Source organism: Empidonax traillii, unplaced genomic scaffold (assembly GCF_003031625.1).
Source record: "Empidonax traillii isolate 1590-97213 ecotype Southwest subspecies unplaced genomic scaffold, ASM303162v1 scaffold161:size1573837, whole genome shotgun sequence".
NCBI classification, from domain to species: domain Eukaryota; kingdom Metazoa; phylum Chordata; class Aves; order Passeriformes; family Tyrannidae; genus Empidonax; species Empidonax traillii.
The window spans coordinates 436,700-464,586 of record NW_020955354.1 but is presented as its reverse complement, the minus strand read 5'-3'; the positions used below and the strand labels follow the sequence as shown (position 1 = coordinate 464,586).

The following is a 27,887-nucleotide window of genomic DNA, read 5'->3' as shown; positions in this document are numbered from 1 at the left end:
GGAGAAAAGTCATAAATTATAACTTAATTTGCCCCAATTAATGTTGAATGATCAGTGCAGTTTGCAGAATTGAGTGATTCAGCTGCACTAATGGATTGTGGTGAAAATGGGTTTGTGTCATGTTATATAATGCTCTGTTATTGTCTTTAGCTCAGCTCATGAGATGCTAGAAAACCTCTTGTTTGCTCTTGCTCGGAAGCTGGAGTCTGTCTCACATTGCCAAGCAAATTACGTGGGTTTTCTCCTCAATGCTGTTACCAGGAATCCTGACAAAGTCCAAACCAGGAAATGGCTGGATTTCTTATTCAAGGGTTATCTTTATGGCAAAAAACCCAGTACAGACTCATTACAGATAAGTGTATTTGCTATATCCTTCTCCAAGATCATGATCTTACATATTAATTTTCAGGACTACCAGTTTCCCAACGGTTTGACTGGGATCTGCAAAAGCCATTGATAAGAGTTTATTTCCTGTCATGGGACTAGACTCTGTTTCCAATTATCATCCTACAGTTTTATGTGCAACAGATCATTGCCTATTTAGAAGACAGGATAAAAAAAAAAAAATCTGTATAAATTGTAATTCTTTTAACTTGTGCCATGTTCAAATTTTCTTCTTTGGACTTTTAATCACGCAATTTAGCAGGATAATATTTTCATTTAAAAGTGAGTCTTCCTGTCTCTCTTTCTCTTTTTTTGACTCCTTGTCCTCGTTTTCACATGTTAACTGTCTGTTCTCACCCCACTGCACTTTCAGCTGCAGGGGCCTGGCAGTTCTGAGCTATCACACAATCTTGTTCTTCTAGGAAAGCCCATTTGTTGCATTAAGTTTCTATAAATTCCAGTTGGGTTAAAGGAATATCTTAAAGTAGTTGGATTACCCTGTTTTCAAGAAATAATATGTCTCTGTGACTTGAATAAAAATGTGTTCAGACTGAAGAAATGATAAGCATTGTCTCCCAGATGACAAGAGTTCTCTAACAGGAACCTTCTATAAAGAGATACGGCTCCAGATGAGCACATCTCTTTATGACTTTCTGACTGGCTTTCAGCACAAGTCCCCTCACAACAAAATCCAGGTCTTGGCCTAAAAAAAGGCCTTGGAAAGGCATTGGAATTTGGCCTTCTGTGCCAGAAGAACATGTGGCTGGGACACGTTATGATGGAGATACATGTGAGATCTTGGACGCTTCCCTGGTCTGGAGGAACAGACTTGACTTGCAGCTGCAAGTCCTGTGTGAGAACTGATTTCCCTCACAGGACAGCAGAACAAAGGAAAAAGTCATTAATAATGTCACATAACATTTTTCTGCTGCCCATTTCCCCTTTTTTCTCATTTTTGGTGTGCATTCATTTTTTATTTCTTTTGCCACATTATTGGTTAGTTGACCCAATTTAAAATCACAAATTCTATCAAACCCAAAATTCCGGAGTAGGAAACTGCAGTTCCTCTGATGTGCTTCCACTTCAGGTTTTGGTCGAGATGTGACTCTTTGACTGGAAGACTGGGAGCAGGGGGATTATTTACTTTCTGAAGCTGTCTGGGTTTTAACCACACTTAAAACACTGCTGACTGCCAGCTTCCTCTCTCTGCTCTGCTTAGTACCTCCCAGGCAGATACATGGGACAAGCACTTCAAATAATGAGGGGTAATCTGGCATCAGTGTGGGGTCACCTGAGTCTCACCCAAGAAGAGACAAACTGATTATCCCAGGTTTCAATGTGTAAGTTTTCCTACTGAGGACCAAAGCTTCATACTCATTTCACTGAACATCCCACACAGAGTTGGGGCATATGTCTTAAAACCTGAAGGTGATGATTTTGGTGACCCAGTGTTCTTGCTTCTGCAAAAAACATCTTACAAAAGGCTTGTGCTTGTTGCCCCACACTGCAGCTCCTTTCTGCAACTGTGTTGGCAGCTTTCAAGCTCATAGATGGAGACATTCTATGCTCCAGTACCCAGGCAATTAGGTATGTGGTTTCATGTTTTATTTTCAAATCTGCCAACTTTTGGAACTATTACTGCTCAAAAACTGAGTGCAGTCTTTTGCAGATACCAGCAAGGCTTGAGGAGGAAGAGATCTGGGCTAACACCCACTCTGTGCTTAAATGCCTCTTCCACCGCCCAGACTCCATACCTTCTGAAGATCACCACTTGCTGTGGTGGGAATTTCAGACCTAATGTAATGTTTGAAAGCTCAGAAGATTGAGAATGTGTAAACAGATTCCTGAGAGAGGCACCTTTTTGAAGTGTTTAGTAAAAATACCTGTAAACATCTGCAGTGCGGAGGATAAGCAAGTGACCGGTTCGGTCCTGGTCTTTGTCAGGGGTGGCCATGCAGTGCGTGGGGCTCTGCACAAGGGCTGAGGGGCTTATCCTGAGCTTCTGATAACCCCAAGTGTGCCCTCAGCGAGGGGCTTGGCATTCCCATGCCTCTCTCCCTTCACCCACACAGTAGATTCACTTTGCCTCCAAGCACACTGTTCTCCACGGCAGCTGCTCCAGGATAGGAGTGATCCTGCTCGGATGTGTGTGTTGAAAGCTTAGAGATGACTCAGACAAGCTGGGTTTCTTTCTGAGTGCAGTATTTGCCACTCTTATTTCTCACGGGCGGCACCCAAAGGTCTTCACTGGGTCCGAACAGGCCAGTGGGGCAGCTGAGAACAGCTCTGGCTGAGCACCCTCTGCTGGAAACACCCTGAGGCTTGTACTGATGGTAAGTTAGATTGCACCCAGTGAAGTTCAAGCAATCAGCAGACTAATTGCTCAAGACTTCACTTGGCAGCGGTGCCAAATGTGTGGAACTTGTAATGTTTTCTCACTTTCCTGGAGATGGACATTTTCTTTCAAGAACAGCTTTACATCTTTGCTTTCTGCCTTTTAATTTCCCTCTGAGCAAACCGTACAGAGAAAACACCCACTTACCACTGATGGCAAGAAATTTTCTTGGCCAGTGAAAAGAGAAGATGCTGCTTCCAGGCTCTGAGGCTGCTCTCAGAGTTAGGGAAACATGCTGTCCCCAGCATATGGGTGAACCGAGATGCAGGAAGAGCGGACGATTTGTGTGTGATCACATGTTACGTCTGTGGCCAGGACTGAAAAGAAAATGATTCCGGCTAACCTGGGTAACCATTATCCTTCCTTATCTTGGGACCACCAAGGAAAATGTCAGAGCTTCCTGGAGACTGGAGCTGGCACAGCATGACCCCAGGCAGAGCTGCGTGGGGATGGGGGAAGATCTCACATATTGGGCCACCTGCAGCATTTATCTGCTTCACTGTGGCATGGGTTACTTCCTTCACAGGCTTTTGGAGAGGGTACACCACACCAAGGAAGGGAAGGCCATTTCCTTCCAAGGAATAAAACTCAAGTGTAGGTTCAGTGTTAATTTCTAGGGAGCTTTCTTAAAGGAGCCACAGAAAGGGGTTGGGACCTGCACAGATAATGAGTATCTCCATTATCTGTTTTGTTGCAGGTAAGCAGCTAAATGAATGCTTAGAAACATCACATGTTTATAAGGCAGTAACTGTTTCTTGGGCTAATTGAATTTATATGCAGCTTTTGAGTAAGATATACGTCCTGAGGCTTTGAGCCAACAGATTGTCCGTGATGGCTTTATTGCCAGATTAATGTGCTATACCTCCATGTTACTCTTAGCATACAGATACGTGGTCTCCTTTCTCTCATCCTAAAATAATTCAATAAGGGAAAGATAAAAAATGAAATGGGCTTTCAGTATCAATTTAATCTGCAATGGGCTTTCAATATCAATTTAATCTTCAGCTATCAGTGGTGCTGTGCATTAGCCAGAGCTGTGTGCTTGCTCCCTGCTGTCCCTGGAGGGTCTCTGCAACCTTGCTGGTATGCCTTAACACTGATTCCATACCTTAGCCATCTTGGTTTGCTTTTGCATTTAACTCAGCTCTGAATTTTCTGGATTTCTTTTTGTTGTCTGGAATAATTACAACTTCCCACAAAATGCTACTTTTGCTTTCAGATATCTGAATTTACTCAACTTAAACTCCAATTTAATGTTTATTTTTCTTGTGAATCTAAGTTGGAAGCATTCTGGTCTGAGCCAGTAACTCTACAACATCCTGTGCTGTAAATGGCAAGGCAAATCCATTCCTTCTTATAAGGAATTTAAATAATTCCCAGAGGGACCATGAGGAAAGTCATACAGAAGAATGGGACTGAAGGATGGCTTCAGCAGAGTAAATCTACAGTGTGCTGAATACTGTGCAGGGCTGCTCCTCTCTGCCTCAGCATGACTAAGGACAGGGTTTAATCCAAAGTCTAAAGCCAATAGTATTGGGAGGGTTCTGTGGTTCTGTTTTCCTTCCAGCCCAGAGCATTTCATTTTCTACCACCCTACCACCCCACCTGTACAAGGCCACTTCCCCGGACACTGAACATTCCTGAAGTCTCCAGGACTCAGCTCAGCTTGGAGCATTGGGATGGAAGCTGAGCTCTCAGCCTGAAAGCAGAAATGCTGCATTACTGGTTGGGAACTATTTGCATTCTCAGATGAGGATGACTCAAATAGCACGAGCTGTGACTAGTGCTGGGAAAATATCATCCGGAGGATGGAGTGAACCACAAGTACTCCCATTCCTTCTCACTGTGCTCGTTTCAGAGCCCCCTTGACAGTTTACGAAGGCAAGTCAGTAGCGTCTTGTTGCAGGAACAGCCTCGTTTTGCATGACTGTGGGTCTCTAAAATCTCCAGGCAGATTTCATCATCATGGGCAAGACCTTGGCTGGGGCTGGAGCGGGAAAGGACTGGCAATTGCCTGGCACTAAAAGGCTGTGTGATTGACGGGACTCCTTAGGGGTGAATATGTCCTAAGCAGCACAATTAGCATTTGAGGCTTCACTTTCCTTCCCTTTACACCTGAATACATACAGAGAGCCAGAGAACAGAAATACATCTCTCTGCACCGTAACAGGCGTAAATGACCTGATGTTACATTGATCACAGTGCTCTTTAATGATGGAAGGCAGGAGCGCTGCTTTCCAAATCAACAATTTTACACTTAGCTGAAAATGTTAGCATTTGGATGTAATTAAACACCCTTGCTTGTCCTTGTCGGAGAGGGATAGGAAAGGGGGGAGAGCCACAGTAAAGCTGTGAGGATGGCCTGGCAGGGCTGCCTCTGCAAGCAGGCACCTCCAGCTTATGAAACCAGCGTGGAAAGGCTGGGTGTGTAAAACTGGCCAATATTTTGGAAAGTTCCTCTCAACCCACTAACTCAGTACATCTGTAAATGCTGGCCATGTTCCCAGCCTTTATTTTCAGCCCACTTTTCCAGTAAGCTCTCATGCATTATCTCTTTGGTTGCCATCAGACATCGTCATTAACTCTCAAAGGCACAAGGATGGAGGAGGCAAAGCCCAAATCCAGACAGGGTGGTCAGGGTGGCTGCACCATGGGTCACGAAGGAATGTTTGTGACAGAGCGAACATTTCTTCAGTTTACCCACCATAAATCTATGTTCACATACACTGTTAGCCAAGGCTTCTGCAAATCCTTTGCAGGGCTCAAGGAGACTGTCACACTGGGATATACAGAGCAGCACTCTGGGTATAATACATGTTTGACTGGTGGCATCCAAAACCATGTGGCAAAGGAGCCCAGAAGGAAAGAGCTGAATATACTGGGGGGGATGGAACGGAGGAGCAAAGGCACGGCTGAAAAGTGGAGGTTTTGCTGTAGGGAACCCACAGTGCACACGACAAAGAGCTAGACGATCTGTATGTCAAGGTGGTAGGTAGCTAATCTGTAGCAAACCAGGTTCCAGGAATTCTTCTGCCTCTAGAATATCTTATTTCTTTCATCTGTAGGTCAGTGGGGCTCAGATACCTGATTACAACCTGTCAGAGTTGCCATGAGGGAAACCTGCTAACCCCTACAACGCTGAGGTTTTACAGACAGCTGGGGAGTGGTTGAGTTACATGTGTGCACATGGGCCTGTGTGAGCAAGTTGGTGTTGTAATGCAATAATTTGCAGCTGTCAAATAGTTAATGTAGACTCAGCTTGCAGACTCATAAATTTTAGTTTAACATGCAATTCTGCTCCAACAAGTGTCTGTATAAAAATAACACCTTCCTACAGAAATGATCTGCTTTCTATGTGTAATCACATGCAAATCTGATTAATTTGCTGACTAAATTAAGGGGAACAGTTTTGAAAAATGGGTGCCTAAAGTTAGGTACATACTATTTATGTACTTAAATATGCAGTAAGATTTTATGTGGTGCTTAAGTCTTGTCACTTCAAGTTGCCCTTGGAGTAGCTTTTAAAATCAGATTACCTTTCTGAAGCCCTGAAGCACAGAATTAGATAAGTGGGTTTAAAAATATTGCCTTCATTTTTATTCCTTATTATCTCTGTTGAAGCTGGAAATACACAGCCACTGCAGGAGCGAGCAAGCAGATTTCTTTTTCATTCCTTTTGCAAGTGTACAAGCCAAAAAGATGACAACTTAACTTCTAGATCCCAGCGTGAGTTTGTAGACCTGGTAGTTGGAAAAGCAAACCAAACATCTCTTTTACTTGTAAACTGACTGCATTTGATCTGGAAACCATTGAGATGCAATAAACATGAACTCCATGATGCTATTTTTATGGAGTCAGAGTAGAACCACACGTAACAAAACAATCATTATAATTGAATAGCAGTGCTTGTGAAAAAGGGCTGGATTGAAAACACTGATGACAGAAGCCTTCTGTTTATCCCTGGAACAGCAGTGACAGTGGTAGCATAAGCTACAACACACAGTTCCTCTCAAATGATTGAAACCCAAGGGACTAACTGGTGTTATGGCTTCAAGGGCACTATATTGCTTAGTGCTGTTTTCCAAGCAGTGGTGGTGCTCCCGAGCTCCTGGTGCTGTAAGTGCTGTTGGGTTCAGCCACATTGCTGAACAGGTAGAGCTGACTTAGGGCACTTCACCTTACTGGCACTTCTGTAGCTACACCATTGCTAAACAGCCTTCAGAAGCAAAGGGGTGAGGCGGTTGCTCAGAGGCTGTTGGTTGTTTCGTCTCCACAGACAAGCTCACTGCTGTTCTGTCGACTGCTGCTGGCTGTGAAGGGCTTGGATTTCCCCCCCACCCCCAGTCTTTTTATGCTGACATTTGTCTGTTGGACTTCAAAGTGCAATCGTTCAAAGCCACAGTCATATGACTTACCAAACACTTAAGTGATGATCTGCACAAATGGGGGCAGGCTCGCTCCTGGAGAGGCATTCTTCTGTCGTGATGCATTAAAACAGCTCTTTGTACTTGGGCAATAACAAAGATTCATTTGAAAGTATTAGCTATCATCAGGGCTTGACCTCTTCAGAAAGTATTCTTTAGTGAGCGCTTTAAAGGGTATTTGGAAAGATAATTATTCTTGTCCTCGGGTAGAATCTGGGCAATTTATGTGCTCAGCTGACTTGCCACTTTGGCTTCAATGGATATTTATTCCCATAATGTAAGATTTCTGTGCACGGTTGTGCTGCGGTGGCTGAGAACGACGGCAATGGGCAGATCAGATACGTGCAGACAGAGATACTGCTCAGGGTGACACATCACTAATTGTCAGTAGTCTTATAGCAGCAGTGTGCTCAGTACTGTAGCACTTCAGTGCGGGGAAGAAGAGACTGTTTATCTCTTTGTTTTTCTCTGTTGTGTGTGAGTTCACAAAACATTCGCAAAAAAGCACCATCTCAGGGCCGTGAAAAGGTTGATTGTCTATATTTTAAGCCAGTGTACCACTCAGAAAATTGAATTTTGTGCCTCTCCTGCATAATAACTTTCTTTCTATAATATTTCAGTATACATTTTTTGTTCCCTAGCATGCCATTATTGCTTTATCCTGCAGCTTTCATTAGTAGCCAGGGTCATGTATCTCGGCTTTCTGGAGTTAATGTACACCTTGCTATAAATGGATATCACAACATTTGATAGGGTTTCCTAGGAAAGTGCTAGAGAGGGTAGATGTATTTTCACAGGCTGCATTTTCATCATATCACAAAATTTAAGCAGGCGTTACTAAGAGGGAATTTTTCTGGCTCTCTCACTCCCAAATAATGTCTCAGAACTCTGCTGTTGGGCACTGGGCCAAATCCTTCAGTGGGATCCACTGGATGAGGTATAAACCAGAGAGCTATGGACTTGTGAACACTTCCATGGTATATTCCTCAGGAACAAGAGCTCTCTGGTAAAGTCCTAGGTACTTTTCCAGGGCAGGTTTACAAAATTATCATTATAAAAGCCCTGCTTCCAATACCTGGCCATGACACCCGTGCTCTGCCATCAGTCCACTCCCATGAAATATGGGAAATGCCATTATGTGCCTGGTTGTCTCCCACCATATCTGGCCCTGGACATTTTAGGGACTTTGAGGTAAAAATCTGTTTGTGCAGCTCTGTACCAGTGCTGCTGACTGGACCCCATAACAAAGCTGCAGGATGCAGGCATAAGATGGATGGCGAGGGGCACCAGCACAACTACTATTTCCCATGACTGACACATGCATGTTGCACCAGCTGGTGGTGGCAGAGGGGTGGAAACAGAACTTCTTAATGTGCACCTGCTAATATAAATTAATTATTATAATAACGAAGCCAAAGCGTGATGAATCTATTCTCTCCAGCCCGTCTTTCATTCCTCCTTTGCTTTGGAAGCAGACAGAAAAATCTCACTTCATTTCTTTCTTTTCCTTTGTGCAGTCAGTTTGCCATTTCTGATTTGTCATCACTCCTAATGTTTCACTGACTTCTGGCTGTGCCTTGTCATTTATTCAAAGCCTTATTAGCACGGTAGTGCCTAAGAGTTATTGAACAACTAACATAATGGACGAGTCAGTCCAGCAGCAGAGCTGGAGTTTGCAGGAAAAGGTCATGGAAACCTTGGGTTGAGTCGTAGGTTGGAAATGTGGACACGATCTGTCCTTTTATCAGCAAAGCCAGAACCAAAATACGAGAAGGTGTGTGTGGGTGCATGTCTGTGTGGGAGAGCAGGGATGCCTGGCATGAGATGTTTATGCAGGATGGATTTCTTGCCCAGGGAAAAAATATCAAAATGGGTTATTAAAACTGCTGCAGCCAGAGGAGTGAAATCTCACCTACAGTAGGAGATGTGGGAGAAAGGAGAAGATGTGTTTTCCTCTCATCTCTTATTTACTAAAAGTAATAAATGTCTTTTGGTTGACTGATCTGGGTTTAGACTGGGATCTGCTCCTCAGTGTTGTATTCAAGGGAGGCTTGGCAGCCACCTGCAGGAAGATCCTACAGGCTTCAATAGGTCATCTCAGATCAAAGTATAATTTCACTATCTTTACAAGACCTTTTTAATGAACTTTGTAGACTATTACTGACACTTTGCATGTGACAATTTCCTCCTGCCTGGAATTGCTGTTTTTTGCAGAGCATGCTACTCAGTGAAACCACCAACCAGTAAAATCCCCTTAGAAGAAGGGAAAATGTGCGTGGGAAAAGGATTTTATAGCTCAGTCTGTGAAATTAAAAAATCATTGCCAATATATTGCACTTCTGTCACCTCTGTTGAAAGCAAAAAATGCAACCTGGCAGTGGGCTGGAAAGAGGGGCCCCAAACTATTTCCCTGTGTTTCAGGGATGAGTTGGATGGTCATTTAACTCCAGCTGTCAGGGATCTATAGAGCAGCAGCTTGCACCCTCTGGAGATCAGTCAGATCTCATTAACCTGTAGCCAGTTATTTGTGCAACTCCCCCTTAGTGAAAAGGAGGCAATTTACTGAGTTTAGATGATAATCTTTTAGCCCGTTCCATAAAGAAAGGTATCTTTGGGATGAAGAACATATTTGTGGTAACTCTGCTACCCAGAATCACAGTCTAATGGGTTTAGTGGTCGACTTGGCAGTGCTGGGTTAACAGTTGGACTTGATGATCTTAAAGTTCTTTTCCAACTTAAATGATTCTATGATCCTATGATATGTAAGATGAGATTAAATGCATATCCTCTGTCTCTGAAGACTGCCCAGTGGCTTTTTGTAACTCTGCCTTCTGGTGAGTATCATCTCAGCAAATTTAAGGACTGCTTGTCCAGGAAGAGATCCAGACAGCTCATGAGGCTTTAATCCCACTCATCTCTTTATATGTGTCCTTAGCTGGAACAAACTAAAGGAAAGCTGTGTTTTCAACCCATTGGTGATCCTTTTGAATTCAACATTACAATAACATCGCAGGTTATTAGCACAAAAATGTCAAGCTTCTTACAGCACTAAGTCTTAGGGCTATAAACATTTATACTAGCATGCTAAAGAGATTTGGGCATAAGGGGCCATAACTGGCATCAGGGAGCAGCTGAAAATATGAGTAGGCTAACATTAGATTAAACAGAGGCAGGCTGTAATTTAATTGGCATTTATACATTGAGAGAAGGAAAAAATAGTAAGTTAAAAAAGAAATGCAGCTAGGAAGCTTTTGGAAATCAGGGAGGTAATTTGCTTTCCAAAATGATTCACAGCATCTCGTGTTAGCTAATTAACAAAACAGCAGGTTTGTGAATTTAACAGCAGTGGGGTTAGGACTCGGTGGGCTGGCTTCTCATCCATGTGTTCACTGGGGTCTGTTCAGCCCCCTCGGTGCTTTAGCTCTGCCCTTTGGCATCTGGGGGAGCCCAGCTTCTTTCAGGGGGCAGAGTTACAAGTGGCTGCAGTCTGCGATAGGAGCCAAATGAGGGTGAAAGGGGCAGGTGGAGAGGCAGGAGATTATCCATTGACTGGCATGACTCAGCCATCCATAAAATGATGTTCATTAATGTTTAATGTGTGTCAAAAATGTCAGCATCCGCAAGAGAGGCAGATAAATTATTTAGTCCTGTGAGTGTCTTGCCCTCCCCCTCCAGCTGATGTATGTAAAATGTTTGCCCTGGTTTTGTTTGGATTTAGGATGCTGTTGGGGAAGTTAAAGCAATTGCTGTTACACCCAGAGTATTTCCTGGTGTGACCCTCGGAGGAGTTGCTGCTGCTGCTTCCCAGTTCAGTGCTTTATGGAAGAGGTCTGGGAAACCTGAAGTCAGCTGCAAGTGGGTTGTGTACAGGCCCTGCTGGTGGGATGTGGTTGGTTTTATATTGGTTTGCAAAGGAGTAGACCCTGGGAAACTGCAATAAGAGCAGAAGGCTGGAGGGTGTGGAGGGAGGTCCTGCTCGCCAGGAAAAGGCAGCATAGCCTGAGCCTTCCCTGTGCCCCTGAGATGTGCTCTGCCTGACATCAGCTGGGGTGCTTTCTGCTGCTGTTCTTGCTGCCTTGGTTTTGTTGTTTTTGTCCAGAGATGCACCAGCCAGAGGCCTGCAACTGCCTTTCCTGGATGAGCTGTGTCCTGCTCAGGGGTGGGGACAGCCTCTGCCATCCCACCAGGGACCCATGCACACCTCTGCAGAGATGGTTTCTACTTTTGCCAGCCCTGTCTCAAGAGCTTAGGGAATGGATCTCACTTTGTCCCTAACCAGGGAATTCATGCACAGGAAGGGAATACTCCCCTTTGAATTGCGGATTTAGGTTTTCTTTTTCTTCTTCCCTTTTTTTTTTTTTTTAAATCAGCTTCCCAGGATGACACAATAGCTGCAAGCAGAAATCATAAGCCCTGACAGAAAGGAAAAGGGACCAAAGGAGATGAGCAAAGGCAGAAATGTATCCGGTCAGATGGGATTTGATGGGAGGTGAGACAGGGGAAATGTAAGCCTAATTAATAGTGAGGCGCTAGTTTGTGAATGTCGAATAAACCACAGTCAGAAATGACTAATTTAAAACCTACTCTGACACTCGTACTAGACACAGCCACGCTTCCTGGGCAAGGGTTTTTCTGAAGGCAATGGGAACTTTGTCAGCCTGTGCATCCATTCAGATGGGGCGTGTTGAAATCTGTTAGAAAAATTAAAAAGAGAACTCTGCATTAAAAGAGAAAATGTACAGAATGTTTTTAAACATTTTTTGTTTGTTTGGGATGTTTTTTCTTTTCTAGCGAAGTCACAGGTTTTGGGACAAGGATCTCAATTGGCCTCTAATTAAAGTTGCTTTCTTACTGTCTGGCATGAAATCCCCTGAGAGGCAGATGTTTGCAAAGCACACTTGGGGCACTGGCATATGGTTCCTTTGTAAGGTTGGCGTTTCAGCTAAGTGTCTCCTCAATGTTGTACATAATTAGATATTTTATTTTATTTTATTTTTGTCCTGGAGAAGTTACTGGTGGCTGGGGACCTCCGGGATGTGAGTGGGAGGCTTTCTGAGAGACGGACGGGAAACCCTAAGCACGTCCCTGAGAGGTGACAGGTGCTGGCAGATGCCGTTTTGCAGCTTTTTGGAAAAAGCCTGTTGACTAAACCAGTGCCAGTTAAAGGAAATTATTCTAACCTACAGAATTTAATAGAGGATGAGACCCTGGGTGCTCAGCTTCTACAACTTCACAGGGGCCCTGCATCCTTCCTCCAGGAATCCACCAGCAGTTCTGAACTTTTTATGGGATTATAAAATTCTGAGGAATGTTTCCATAAGGAACCCAATTGTAATTGAGAGGGGAGTGAAATGAAAAGAAAATATTCACGCACACTAGGCCTGGGTAGAAACCATGGCTATGTCTAAAATGTGACTTCAGATTACAAATGGCCCGTAGCTGTTTATTAACACCATAAAAGACTGTTGCGTCTGGGTGGTCACTGATGTGTAGAGAAATATGTAGATTGCAAGACACTTAACGACTAAAAGCTCAAGGTGTTGAATATACTTATTTCCCTCTGGGGCAGCATATCTATCCCTTGCACACTTAAGAAATAAAACACAGGATTTTGTGTCAGATGACCTAATTTTTCCAATTCTCCCAACGTCTCCATTTTCTTCCCGAAAAGCCCTTTCTGTGGTCACCAGAGCAAGTGTTTCCTACTGTCGGTGCCTCATTTTTGCCTATCTGTAAAAGTGCACTGCAACAGTTCCCTGCCTCAGAGAGGTTTTTTGAGGCAGAATTAATTCACGTTTGTAAGGTGCTTTTGAGGTCTGTGAACCTGACTGTGCTTTACTAATGTGGGCAGTCATTATTTCCGTTCTGCAGAGAGGGAAACCAAGATCTGGCACAGTTAAAACAGCTTGTTCAGGAATCATAAAGCAATTTAGGAGCAGAACCACAAATAGAGCCAAGTCTTTTGACTAGCAGTCAGATGTGCTATCCACAGGGCTACCTATAACGTCTAATTATTTTTCCAAGGGTAGGAACTGAAAGATCTCAGCCTGATTCCAAAGTCCTCATGAAAATAAAAGGGAAATGCGTACCAAGATCGACTCGCAGTCGTTGCATTCTCTTAGCAGCTCTATTAGTATATGATTAAAATGAAATGATTAAAATCCCCCATGGATGGAGTTGAAGCAGAGCCTTGGCCACAGATCGTGCATAAATTCACTATCCTTCTGATGCTTTGAATGGTTTTGTGCCATCTATTGAAAGGCAAAGCCTGGATGTCAGCTTAGGTGGTATGCACAGGGTGGGATGTTTTAGGCTTCAGATGCTGAACACGGCTTATGAGAGGCCACACGTGCAGAGAGGCTGATGAATTTGCATGCTTGCTGCAAGCGGCTCTACCCTTCTTGAGGCCTTGCCTATTCTTTGGCGAGCTTTCAAGCTGAGGCTACTGTTTAAATGTGTGGACATTCAAAGGCTGTGCTGGGAGGCTCGATGCTGCCAAGTACCTCGTGGAAGGAATAACAATCTCAGCAATTAGCAAGGTCCCCCAAACCCCAGCCCTGCCTCTGGCAGGGGAGAGGTGGGGGCTGTGCTGGCAGTGGCTTTCCCTGTGCGGGGATTCAAGCAGTGGGAAATCAGAGGATCTAACCTGTCGGTGTGGAGGGGGCAGGAAAGCAACTGGACCTCTGACATGGGCTGGCAAAACTTGGAAGCAGAGGTATCCTATAGTACTGCCACCTGATAGCTGTGGCCAGAAGGATATTTCATGAGCAGTAGTGGTGTATAATTAATAAAATGAAGGACAGAGTAAGGAAACACAGAGAAAATAATATTAGTCGTGGACTGAGGTTAAGTATTACGTATAAACCCAACATCCATCTTTTTGCTTTAGAATAAATGCAGCAATGTAATGCATTTGATTTCTGTCTCAGCTGGGATAAAGAGTGTGGCATGTGGTACAGTGGGATTAGTCTTCTGTTCAGACCATCTAATTGTTGTCCATGGTTCTTGCAAACTTCTGAAGCTGTGGAACGAGTCTGTGTGTCAGTCTGCATGCTTGATCTGGTGTCTTGAGAAAGAGAATGGAGGATGGAGGGGCACAGATGCCATCCTTGCCCCAGGGCTACGGTGCTAGTCTAACCTGCCTTTTCCCCTATCCCTGCCACACTCTGACCTGCAGTCCTAAATGCTTCCTGTGAGACCAGACCAGGTATTCCCTTTACTGGTCTTTAAGGAGAAGTATTAGCTCTGGGTTAATCTTCAGTAATAGTTTGCAATGATATTTACAGCTTAATTTTGTGGTATTTCTGTCTGGTGCTGCCTTAAGATTCAATTCAATTCAATCCAATCCTTCCTTCCTTCCTTCCTCTGTGAAATCAAAACCTGCTCTTCTGCTGCCTGCAGCGGGCGAGCGTGGCAGGAGAGCGTCGTGGGCTCCTGGGGTGCTGGGGGCACTAAATTGCTCTTTCTTTGCGTCAAGGATCAGGCTGTTGTCCGCAGAAGAGCGACCAGCAGATGCGGAGTGTCCAGCACCATTTATCTCTGCCAGATGGTGCTAAAATACTAGTGGGGAGCACATGTTGCTTCTATTCAACCAAATGCTTGTGCCATGCTGTGGCCTCTGTGCCTCTGAACCAATGAGCCTCAGCCAGCAGAGTCCCAGCGGCAAAGGCCCCGGCAGCCCCTGGCTAAGCCCCTCTGCGTGGCCTGTGGAAAATCACAGAAATCAAACTGGGAAGGCTCACAGCCCTGCGGGGACAGACAATAGCCTGCAGGAAGGGAAGGAAGGGGTTAAAGAGGGTTTATCACACACAAAAAGTAAATATTTGAGGCAGAAACGCAGAAGGAAAGAATAATGGAGAGAGAAGGGCAGGAGAAGGAAGCCAGAAGTGTAAAGAGAAGAAAAAGGAGGATTATATTCTTCCAGAAAACAAAGGGATGTTTGTACGAGAAAAGCATTGGGGAAGCATTGGGGAAATGAGGGTTCAGCTCTGCACAAACTTTCTGTCTGACACAGGACAAGTCAATCTCTCTGTGTCTCAGTTTGCAAAGGCTACAATGGGAATAATAAAGTCTCCTTTGTTCTGCCTCTCTCTGCTCACATCAGACGCCCCTTCTGTTTGTATGTTGTAGCAAGCCAAGATGCCACCGTACTGCAAACACAAGTAAAATCCACTGAGACTTTGAGGGGAAAAAAAGGAAGGCAATTAGGCTATCATAAACCTGGGAGGTTACTGCCCCTGAAACTGGGGGGGTGGTGGTGGTATAGAAATACAGGAAAGGCCTTTACTGAGGGAAGAAGAAAGAAACAATATGGACCAGATTAATCCTACTGTTGCGTACTGGACTCCAGTGGAGTTCCTCGAGGGATGGGTTTAAGCCCAAGGAGTTCAGTTTTGTTTGGTTAAAGAAACTTTGTGCCAAAGTTTTTAAATAGTCAAATCTGTTCTGAGAACTAGGAGAATGTGGGCTGCCTTTCCTGAAACATTGCATGGGACTTGGGATGAACAACTCCTGCTGAAGGCATCAGGAGCCAAGTGATTAAGCCCCATGCAGTGCTCTGACAGGAGGCCTTCTTCTTGCCTACGCATACTTTTTTTAAGTATAGAAAGTATTTCCATATTTCCAGCAGCTGATCTTTATTTGAAGCCAAGAGCTGCATTTTTCAGACTAGAACTGAAGCTTTTCTAGGAAAAGCCACTCTGGAGCAGATCATTGCTCCATCTAGCCCCAGACCGTGTCTCCAACAGAGGCCCTGCACTCTACTTAGAGAAGGCAGTCTGAAAGCTCACAGAGCTCTCTCCAGGCATAATTTATATTTCACTCCAAGAGTTAGAGCTTGGCTTTCACTTCAAAGTCCGTAGGCTTACATTCTTTTCAAAACTCTCGCTTATTTTATTAATCTTCACAGTTCCCTGGAGATTGTTGTTTGCAGATCTCCAACCTGTTCTGGAAGCCCCTTGAGCTTCTGACCTCCATGTTCTGTGGGAGTTGCGTTCCCCAGGCCAACTGGGGCATTTGTGCAGGGGGAAAAAGGAACTTTCTCAGTTTCAGGATTGCTACATTTAACATGGAAGTGGAAGCATGCCTTAAGCTTCTCGCCTCACCCATCTGGCTTCTCATTACAGCATCTCATCTAAAACAGTGAGCAGCTTCTGCCACCCGGGGAATCCCTGCTGGGAGATGGACTGTGCATGTGTGATGCTGCTCTGCCCTTACATATGACTCAGCCATGCTGAGGATCCACTCTTTTAATTTCTCAGTGCTTCCAAGTTTACAGGAACACATTATTCTGTCAGCTGCTCAAGCTCACATGGTGTGCTCTCTTCTTATGTCACTGGAGTAATATAAGTTTGTGGCCAGTTGTAGTGCTCCTGCTATGTGGATGGCACAGTAAGCCAGGATATGAAGGAGGTGTGAGGGGCTGCAGAGTGACTGGGTCCCAGCACTGTGCTTTCTGGGTCTCTCTTTCGGTAAAGAGGAGATTGCAATGTTCAAGTGTCTTGGCAGACCACAGTGAGACCTGCAGGGACAAAGCAAGAGGTTCACTGCTGTGTATTTCCATGCTTGTGAGGATGGTGAACCTGCAAACCAATACCTGGACAATGGGGATGATGCCTCAGTGTCCAGCCTGCCCTTTCTTCATACCTCTGTCCTCTGCCTGTCTACTGCAGAAGGACTTGAGTCTTAAGAGGGGTAGCAGGGAGGTGTAGGGCAGGATACAAAGTACAGCCTGTGCGTACATGGGGCTCTGCAGCCAAAATCAGATGGTGCTGTGCAGACATGGCCTTGGATCCAGCATGCAAACAAACAAATGTATTAGAAACAGCTGGGGAATAGGATGGAAATAAGCATTATTAAGGATATGTTTATAATAACTTATGACCTGCAGAATGAATCATTGCTACACTGGACCCTCCTGGAGACAGATTTATTGTTGGTTTTGGGGTCCTTACCTTCCCCCAGCCCTTGCTGGAAAACCTGATAGCATGTGCTGAGATGTAGCCTCTAACACAAGGATTTTGTCAGGAACGAGAATGACCCCTGAAAGCAGTGGCCATGGCCTCATCTGTGGGTCATGAGTTGCCACTTGGTTGAGCACATACATGATCCAGAGTGAGGGCATTGCTTCAGGCATTGATCTGCCTTCAGGAGTTTCCTTCCTCATCCTCAGGGAAGTTTTGCAGATCTTGGGGCTTTTTGTTTATTCCCTGGCTGTAGGATGGGCTCACAGTTTTCTAATTTGTTCATCGTGTTGGAGCATGTCTGACCTATCCTGGGTGATACTGACAAGGGGGAAAGTACCCTCTGGCAGCACTGTCCCCTTTCAAGTCTTTTCTTGTCTCTCCTGTGCACAGTCAGGACACTGGGGCTGTTAGCAGGGAGCCCCTTGCCTGCAGCCTGCCCTGCTGCAGCTCAGGAGGTGACCATCTTTTAAAGTCACACATTTCTCTCCTGGTCTCTGCGCATATTACCTTTGAGATTTGCAGCCCTTCCTTGTAGAAGAGTGTCTGAAATTGTCCTTCAGCCCTCAGTATAGTGGGCTTTTGCTAAGAAGTCCTTGGTATGTGCTCTGCATACACTCTCTGACTTTTTTTCTAATGTTCATTAAGACCTCAGTTGTATAGTGTCTGTGTCTGAAAGAACTGACTTTGTCATTTCCCTGAAAAATTTTAACAAATATTGGCCAAAACGCAACTTGCACTGACACTGCTGAACATGCAGCTGGATAAATTTGGTCCACTACTCCACTTGAGTGTCTTCAACCCCCCTTGATGTGTCTAGCATGTTGGCTGTTCTCATTTGCTTCACAGTTGGATGAGATGCTTATATAAAAAGCTGCTTAAATTCCAAACGTTGACTGTGGCTGAGAAGTTCCTACCTTTGATGTGAGAGCTAGCCACAGCCTGGGATTCTTGTTAAGAGGATGAGTTAATAGCAAAGTCTCCTATATTTAACACAGAGTGCACAAAGTCTTGCTTACTTGATCACCGAAAGCAACCAGGACTCTTGTGCTTGGTCCCAAAATGCTTTGCTGATACAATGCACTCTTTAGGGGTCTCTCAGGACCGTGCTCTGGTGCTTGTTCAAAATGCAGCTACATTGGTCCTGGCTTTTCACTGAATTACCTCACTCCTTTGTCTGATAATTTTCACTAGCTTAGCTGGTCAACTTGGGCATCTCTTGGAGCTGAGTGCCACGGAGGTGACACCTGAGAGCATATAGGGACACACAGAGGTAACTGTAGCCTTTGGTCACCAGTGATGGACATATTTACATGCACAAGACAGTCTTGTTGCACAATCTGACTGTGAATGGCAAGTGCTGCCTCATTTACCATTAACAGTAATTCAGTCATAATAATACTAACACTTGTAGTTCAGCTGCAGGTGAAAATGGCTTTTACAGTCTTCATTGTGTCTGGTCCAAATGTCTGCATGTACTTTTGCAGGCTGCATGTTGGAAGCAATAGGTGACAATATAAAGGGGGTGCTTTTATCCTCAGTCCCACTTTCAGACCCAAATGTTCAGGTATCCTTTGCTGTGTCCAGCAAGGAGGGTGTGATGGCTGCAGCAGTGTTGCCCTGTTTCTAGAAAGCTGCTTTGTGAGAAGGCTTGCTTTCCCTGGTGCCATTTCAGAAGAACTGTCTGCCTGTGAAAGGCAGAAAGTAAAAATACAGGGTTTCAAATATGTTATATTCTTTGGGGAGCTGGAATAGATTTAAGGCCATATGGAAGATCACTTGTCATGATGGGTATTCACTACCCAGTGATGGATGACTTATTTTTCAGAGCAACTACAAAGATGTCCTTCAAACCCACCTTTTGTTTCGTAATTGCACTGATGGAGTAGCAGCGTCCGGCTTGCTCTGGGGTTATCCATTACTGCTTGGCTTTTGCAAACAGAAAGATGCTGCTGGTGCCTGAAACTGTCAGCAGTTCTTTTCCAGAGGCTTCCAGGAAAGTAAAAATCTGTGATTTCTTTGGTGAAATTTCAGGAGACATGAAATAATTTGGCACTGGAGGGAAGGCAAATGGCCTGTGCAGGTATACTTAACATGTAATCAAACAGCATGAAGTACATGAGATTGTGTTGTGGCTTCAAACTGCTCCTTGCCCAGGGAAAACTCGTCCTCCCTCTGACCACAGTCCACACCTGGAGCTGTGTCCCCATCTGCTGTGTACAGCACTAAGGGGGAAAGGGGAAAAGCCTTTTTTAAGCCAGCCTCTGTGCAAATCTGTCTCAAGGGCTGATGTTAGATGGATGTGTATGAGCTGCAATGTTCCCTGCAATTTTGCTTGGACTGTGTTGAGAACAGTGAAGGGAGAAGGCTCCTGGCTGGGTGTGCAAGATGGGCATCTCCCAGGCTTGATAGTATGGTCTTGAAAAGTGCAGCAGGGATAATTCTGGTTACTTGGTGGGAAATTTGTTAACCTTTCAGAACTTCTGAAGGATAGCATGATGAGCTGATTATCTGTATTTATCATTTTTATTTTTTACAGACATATCTCTATTGATATTAATGCTGTTTGTGTATCAGCCATTTGGGTCCATTTGTTGGTGCTTTTATGTAATTTATAGACTTTTTCCCGTCTGGTTTTGAAAAACATGGCATGTCCACAAAGCTGGGAGCAGGGGCATGGTCTCTTCTAATGTAGCTTTCCTTTTTTCCTTTGTTTTGCAGGTTCTTTTCGAAATGATGGTTTAAAAGCTGCTGATGTCCTTCCTATACTGAAGGAGAAAGTGGCCTTTGTGTCAGGTGAGCATACCTTTTCTCGATCCCTCCAGCCCATCATGAGCACTGTCTGCCACATCCTGGTCCTTATGGTGCTGCAAAGTCATGAGGGACCAGTTTCATGTTTGGCCTTGGTAGTACTTAGATTAGCTCTTCTGCTAAGAAAAGGGCTGTATATGGAACAAGGCTATCCAGTAATACTCAGAGCGTTGGAAACTGGCCCATGATTCTGAGGAACAGGTAAATGGGTAGCACAGATTGGATGAAATGCAGCTTCTCAGCTCCAGCCTAGATGAGGGCTGTCTCAGCATTTAGGGCAGTTCAGGGATCCTCCTTTGGTTTCAAGGTCAGTGAATAGCGTTAATTCCTGTTTGTAGGCAGCACTCTGACCCATAAATCACTGGTGTTTCATTTACAATTCCAATCAACTTGCAGTTAAAAGTACCATTGATGCTGCATTTGCATAATAGCTCAGACGCTCAAAGTTCTCCTGCCACCCTGTACAAAGATTTACAGCCTTCATTCAGGATACAAATCTTGAGGACCTGGGGGTGGATGAGGACTAGACAATATGGAAAAGGCTTTGAGAATAGCTTGGATGATAGTGTTTCTGGCATGAATTACAACTTGTCAGTGAGAGGGGGAAGAGAAAGTCTGAAGTGATCATAATCTTGCATGAAGTCACTCAAACTGGCAGCATAAACCCAGGGTATTCCAGTGGCAGCGTTTCTATGATTGCAAACCACTCAGGCTGCTTACAGTGAAAAAAACCCTGCATCAAGAATAGCCAGCTCCCCTTGTTTGCAGTCTTTTCCTTTTTGTTTCCTTCATCTCCACAGTAATGCTGACTGCAGAAGGGAGGGGAGGAGCAGCAAGGATGTTTGGTGCCCAGACTCTTCCTCTTTGGCTCTCTCCCCAGGTGTGGAGTCGGGCCCATGAGGATGGGGCTCCTCACCCTGCTGAGCCACGGAGATGCTGTCCAGGCAGGAAAGGCTTTTGCCTTGACTAATGGTTGGTGTGACATGTCTTTCCATGTAAGCTAAATAGTCCAGGGATCATGAGTCCAGCAGTGACTTGGGCAAATGATTTCAGGCCCTATAAAAGCTAAACCTTCTCATCAACAACATGAAAATCCAGGAGTTTGAGGGAAGTTTCTGAAACACCAAAAGCCTCATATGGAAAACCAAGACTATCCCAACACTCCTCACATGCAGGAGTACTTTATCTCACACTGAAATCTCCTTCTGAATGTCCTGAAATGTTTTATGTGGTTGTTGGCTTTCACTGCTCCAAAGAGAGGAACACAGTCATAAAAACAGAGCGTACCTGCATATTTGTTTGTGACACAAGAGCTGAACTGCGTGCTCTGGGGAAGTGAAAGGGAGGAATTTATTCAAGGACTGTACTGCAATTTAGTTCTTGGCTCCTACTGTTGCTCTGCATGGAAATGACTGCAGGATCATTTAGTAATTCATGGAATATTTAATAATGACAACCTGTCTGGATTGTTTATATAGCCCCTTGCTCTGATGGTGACTGTGCCAGAGGGTCTCACACCAAATCATCAGCTCGTTAGACACTATCCGGGCCAAGCCTGCCTTTGGGTGGGGAGGGGTGTTAAACAAGCAGCTCCAACGCGACCCCCTGGGGTTTCACACCATGATCAGCTGCAGGCAAGGTACAGCTTGCTCCTTATAGACTCACCAGCCTCCAGACTTGGATCTGCTCAAAATGTGCTGTTCCTAACACAGCTAGATGTCCTAGGATTTACACCTCCTCTTCATGGTCTCCAAATGCAATGAGTACAGGCAACAATTGCCAGGGGCCTTTGCAGGCAGAACACTTCGAGATTCTGGTGTCCCACTGCAACAGCCCCAGCATCACCTTCCAGCCCAGAGTGTAAGCACTGCCCAGTCTTCCCCTGGGTTGTAATAAAGCAGATTAAGAAAAGGTTTGAGCATTTCAACCGATGGTTGAGTTCTTTTTACTTAAAGTGGAATAATTTCCTAAAGTATGCTTTGAGCACAGAATGTTTGACAAAATTGAAAAATCAAATAGTTGGACTTTGCAAGATTAAAAAAAAAAGTTCTGTAGTTAGCACAAACCCTGAGAACACATTGTGTTTTAATCAGGCTTCCTTGAGGAAAAGGAGTTTTATTGAATCTTCTTCAGATTTTAATGCTACAGTTAATTTTAACGATAACAGTACAGTAAAGTTGTCGAGGGGGCTCTCCTTACACCAGCAGAATTTAACAGCACACACAAAACTCTCAGCTTATTTCTTTTCCCATCAGCTGTGCCTCACAGGCTTGTTTCTTGGTCCGTGATTCCATAGGAAAATTGCAGAGAACCCACAAGACCCCTCAGGGAGGGGATACACCATGCTTTGTGTTTCAGTGTGGTGGATGCTCCACACCTCGACCCTGCAGAGCAACAGGGGCAGCACAGGCAGGGAAGGGAGAGCGGCTGCCGCCTGCTCCAGAGCAGGCACAGCAGGACCTGCCTGCACAGCCGTGCCATCTCAGAGGAGCACTCAGGCTTTCACAAGGGCACTTAATTTCAGAGTTGACATACAGCTCTAACTAGCTGGGCATGGATTCATCCAGCCTAAGTGCTGTCTGGGGCTCTGTGCCTGGCACTTCCCCTTGGCTGACTCAGCTGGCAGCGAGCAGCAGGCTCTGCATCTGCATCCCTGCGCTGTGGGAGAGTTGAGGGGTAGTGGATAATATCAGGATTTTTTCCTGGAACTGGTTCTTGCTTTCTTCCAGTGATCTCATGTACGAGCTAGACTGAACCCAGAGTTCATGTGAGTGCCTAAACAGCACCTGAAAATCCCATTCCATAACTCACACTCCGAGCGATGGACTGAGCGGTCGTGGGGGCAGCACGTCCCAGCCATCGCCATCTGAGTGCTTCCATCACTGACCTCCTGGAAGCAGATTAGGCAGGGGGTTGGCAGGGGGGTGGCTTTGGCCACCTGCTTGTTGTCTAAACCCTAATAAAATCTTGGCTTTGCCTGGGTGGTTCACTGTGTTGCTTCCAGCAATGCAAAGGCTTTGGGAACCATTAGTGAGTGAGTTACAGGCCAGAGATTCATTTTTGTGTTCTGAGAAGGAGATGAACACCGAGGAGAGGAAATAAAACAGGTTGTAGATTATTTTAGGTGGGTTTTTTTTCAGTGAGAGGTGGTGAAATATTTTGGAAACTGGTGTTATAGTCTTTCTTGGGAAACACAGATGATGTTTTAGAAGAGTGGTGTAATTTTGGGTGTTGTTCTGCTGCTTGATTGTATTTATAGGAGATTTCCTATTGATCAGTGCAATGCAGAAGGGAGAGTATGAGGCTCTCAGGAGAGGGAGGTGAATGTGTTGCCATGTTCCTTTCCCATGCATGGAGCTTTTCATGCACTTAGGCTAGAAAAAGCTTCTTTGTTGACTATTGTCATGGGTCTCACTGAGAGCATTTTTATCTATCCCACCCAGAAGTGTTTCTCGGGATCCTTCCCGGTGCTTCTGCTCCCTTGAGGGCTCAGAAGAGCAGTGGTGTGTGGGCTCCCTCCTGTCAGGCAGGTACTGTCTGCTCATCCGATGAGGCAGGAGTACAAAGGAGGAGGCTGGCAGGGTGTCTGAGCGGGTGGTTGAGCACCGAGGAACCAACAGCACATGGCAGAGGTGTGTAATGAGCCGGGGAGCTGCTGCAGCTGTGACAAGTAGAGCTCCCAACCTGCGTGTTCCACAAAGGAGGTGGTTTTTCTGTGGACTTTGGGCAACAAAAGGCACAGAGCAGGGAGAAGTGGATGTAGTAACAGCTCAGCCACCTCCATCCTTCAGAAGTCCACTGTCCCCAACACCCCATCTCTCAGGGGCAGCCTCGTGAGCTGGGAATTTCAGTATAAATAGACTGGGTGAAAGGACAACTTTGCAATTAGGTTCCACCAAATTTAGGCCAGCAGGTTGAATCAGAGGAGAAAGCTCAGAGGGGGAAACACTGACACTCCCAAAAACTTGTCTGAAGATACCACAGGTCACTTATTACCAGGGGTACCACATGTGGAGGAGCATGTTTTTTCTTTTATGCAATGGATGCACTTCACTCTTCAGAGAAAGGATTCAAATGAGACCTTCAGTGCCTCTGGGCACTGGAAGAGTTCATGTCCAGGTTCCAGGGGTTCTCAAGTGCTGATTTGTGGACACTGGAATTTGTATTGAGTTGGGAATAAAACTAACTAAAATATTTAATTTTTGAAAGATATAAACAGTTTGTATTTGCACAAAAAGTTTTGATTTAAATTAAAAGTTTCCATCCTCCTCTTCCTCTGGAATGGAAATTTCCAGTGAAACATCAACAGTTCTATATTTTGTTACAGAAAGCTATCTTCCATTTTATACCATTCCCTATTACCACTGGTGTAGTTTGAAATAAATGGAAATTCCAAGAATAGAAAATATGCTATTACAAAAACATGGTATTGCTTAACTATTGAATTTTCCTAGTGGTTTTGGGCCATGATGCTTTCATCAGGAATTTGCTGCTGCCTTAATAGAGATTTTTCTTTGAAGAAGAAAATGAAAATGTTTAGACTGTGGTATTTCCAGGTCTTTTGATGAAGTCTGAGCCTGCCATGTTCTTTTTTTTTTTTTTCTTTTTTCCCCTTTGTTTCGTTGTTGTTGTTGTTGTTGGTTTGGGGTTTTTTAATTGTTGTTTGATTTTTTCTTTTGTTTTCCAAGAGTGTTTGTTAACTGATTTTTGAGTATACAGAAGAGCTTTTACCTATAGAGTTTGTTTAGATATCCTCATAGGTCTCTAAAGTTAAAGCAGAAATCAAAAAGTCTCCTTGGATTTCTGATTTCATTTACAGGTAGTAAATATAGTGTGCAGAATCAGTTGCTCTGTATTTTTCCACACGTTTTAACCACAGCCATGGGACATTCTGTGGAGAATGTCTCCTCACTGCCAGCACTTACTGTCCCTGCATCCTGTCTCACAGGTACAGCTTCTCAATTAATGTCAGGGCCTTTGAAAATAACAATAAAAGAGAGGAACTGAGCCTGTGAAGGAAGAAGGTCTGTGTACATCCCCTCCTCTTCCAGCTCAGAGGGTTTTCTCATCCTTAATATAAGGACCCAGGAAGGTGACTGTAGCACTTGAGATATTTAAAACAATAACACCCAACCATCTGGGTTGTTTTGCAGTAAGATGTGCTCTTCTGTCCCACTAATGAGACTTGTCACCTCTGGAAACTTCCTTATTTCTGTGAAAGCACTTTGGTTCCAGGCTTATGGTTTTTTTTTCCTAAGGAATCAATTTTAATTGACAAGAAGCACTGAAATTCACAATTGGAAACCCTTTGTTTCTTGGTCGTTGTGGGGTTTTGGTTTGTTTGTTTGGGTTTGTCTCTTTCTTTTTTTGGTGTGAAAATATAGGCTATTTAAATATTTAAATATAAATACTCTGCTGGAATGTGAAATTTCAGAGACATCTTTATCTGCCAGTGTTTTCCAGTCCTAGGCTGAATTTCTTCTTAAAGCCGGGTGGGGGGAGTTTGGGGGTGGGAAAGATTTCCTAATAGCAATTACATAAGTCCAGTAGCTTAAACTCTGCCCTGAACTTTCATTACTTTGCAGGATCCTCTGTTTGGCTGTAGGTGTTGAGGATGTCCCTGCTGGGGATGTGACAAACCTGAGCAGCCAGTTACAGTGATTCAGTTTATCACATATTTCACTTCGCTGATGAACATCAGAAACTTTGCCATTGCTGTTTCTCCTTGCTTGCCTCAAATGAGGAAGACAAACAGTGTGTGATCAGGATGAATTTGGCCTCTCTTTGTTTCTCCTTATTCTTTACTGCTTCTAACACTGTGCCCAGTGGTGTGAGGTTGGAGTGTCTGTCAGTACCACCCTCACCACGTGCTGTGTTTTCTTCCCTCCCCATCTTCGGGGGCAAGAAGGGATGCCGTGGGCTTTGTTTTAGAAGACTTGGGAGTTATTTTGTCCAGTTTGTCAATTGATTTTTAAATATATACTGCTATTCCCATAAATCTGCAATAAAAGAGGCGAGATCAAAAAAAAAAAAAAAAAAAAAAAACGGAATTTTCGTCTGGGGCAAAAGGCAGAGAGGTTTAGGGTCAATTTTGAAGAGGAGGGTACGTGGTGCTCCCTTGATACTTCAGAGCAATCCAGCTACTTCCAGAGGAAAAAACAAGCTCCTCTATACTCTCTCTGGAAGTTTTGTTTTCCACATGAAGAAGCTCTTCCTTCCTTTTAATGAGTCTCCCTTGTCCTTAGTTTAGCTTTGCTGGAGTAATTACCATTTCCCCAGGGGCTTGTTGGCCAGCATACATTTAAAATTAAGGAAGTACCCCAAAATACTTGCATAAAACAGCAAAAGTGTATTACAACCCCCAGCAGGTGGTCTCTTCAAACCCAAGCAGTGGTTTTTTGGAGAGCAATTGCAGAACAAATCCACTTGGTAGGAGATGGAATCCTCCAGGCACTGCACTGGGCATCCCTTCTACAGCCTCTGATCTGCTCTGCCAGGAAATCTTCTGGTGAGATCAATTGGTCTTGTTTTTGGAGTCATTAACCCTAAATGTCCTGTTGTGAATTTTTGCCATTAGGATTTGATTCAGGCAGTTGACTTTGGGATATGGGATCCTGGTGATTGCACCCAGCTGTGTTAATTGGCAGGTGGGGCTTGTTGTGGGAGCTTAAATTTCATCACAGTTGCACTGAAATCACCTATGTTGGAACCAACTGATCTTGAGGGTGGTCACAGGTTAATTTATAATCCTATATATGGCCTGTGCAACACCTGAGTCCCTTTTGAAGGTGGAGGAGTTTTAGTGTAGAAGTCTGTTCAGAGGAGGTCTAGGGGCAAGCAGTCTCGCAGAGCTCAGCTATGGTAGGGAAAGGAATGTTATTTTAAGACCGGATACTAGTTCCTTAATACTTTTCTTTCTTAGGAAGTCTGTCAGTTAGATTTAGAAATCCAGAGTGTATTGTTTATCATTGCATTGAGGTGCCTGACATCAGCTGACCTCCTTCTGTCTTCTAATTCTCTTCGTTGTCATTCATTTTTTCACCACATTTTGGACTGAAATACCTGTTGAGGATTATTTCATCTCCTCTGGAAACTCACTTACGGTCTCAGCAGAGTCTGCAACATCAAGATGGATCAGCTTATGATGTGCAGGGTCAGATGAAGCAGCGTGTTCATTTGAACTGCAGCAGCCGTCTGAGCGGGGCCAGAGACACTGTGTGCTGCTCCCGCTTCCGTTCCCAGTGTGCTGCGGGACATCACACGAGGCACGTGGGAGCCCTGTCTGTGTGGACATTTCTCTGAGTCTGGTTAATCCTTGTGAATTTGTGCTTAGAAAAAGAGTGCAGAAGGAAGTAGAGGGTTTAGAACCCTTAAGTGTGGATCACTGCGAGCAGGTAAGGCACTGTGGCAGAATGGCTGATAGAAGTGGAGAGATGGAGCTTGAAAACAGAGCTTGATAAAATCATTATCTGCTGTATACAAGGAGCCTGCATTAACGGAAACTGATAATTTCCTGTCCTAAACAGGACTAGCCATAGTTGGAATTCCAGCTTTTTGTGTTAACGGGGATGGATGTGCCTCAGGACTTGAGATTGGTAAGGCCAGTACAGAGAGCCCATAGCAGCAACACTCTGGGTTGGGCAACATCTTGGCTTACCTGTGGGCACTTGTTTGGGCAGCTGCTAGGATAATGATATTGTTGCTGGAGTCTCTTTCCTCTTGGATGCAACCCTGATCTAGATAAGTGGTCATCAGAAGGCCACTGACTGTGCAGCCTGCTTCCATGCAGGCCATCTCAGGTTTATTCAATATTTTCTTCTAATGGGGTGTGCATCACAACTCCACATCACTGCATGATTTGTGGTGGAAAAATTATGGAATCCTATTTCTGGGAATAAGTTCTGACTTTAG

At 44.5% G+C, this 27,887-nt stretch overlaps 1 protein-coding gene across 2 annotated transcripts in view; it reads left to right on the top strand.

The window, feature by feature from the left end:
- The window catches only part of KALRN (kalirin RhoGEF kinase), a 498,966-nt gene that overhangs the window by 139,301 nt on the left and 331,778 nt on the right, over positions 1-27,887 (top strand). For both annotated transcript variants that reach the window (XM_027885121.1, XM_027885122.1), the window contains exon 3: positions 19,887-19,961. In XM_027885121.1, coding sequence (XP_027740922.1) covers positions 19,887-19,961 — 75 coding nt within the window. The remainder of the gene's footprint in view (positions 1-19,886; positions 19,962-27,887) is intronic.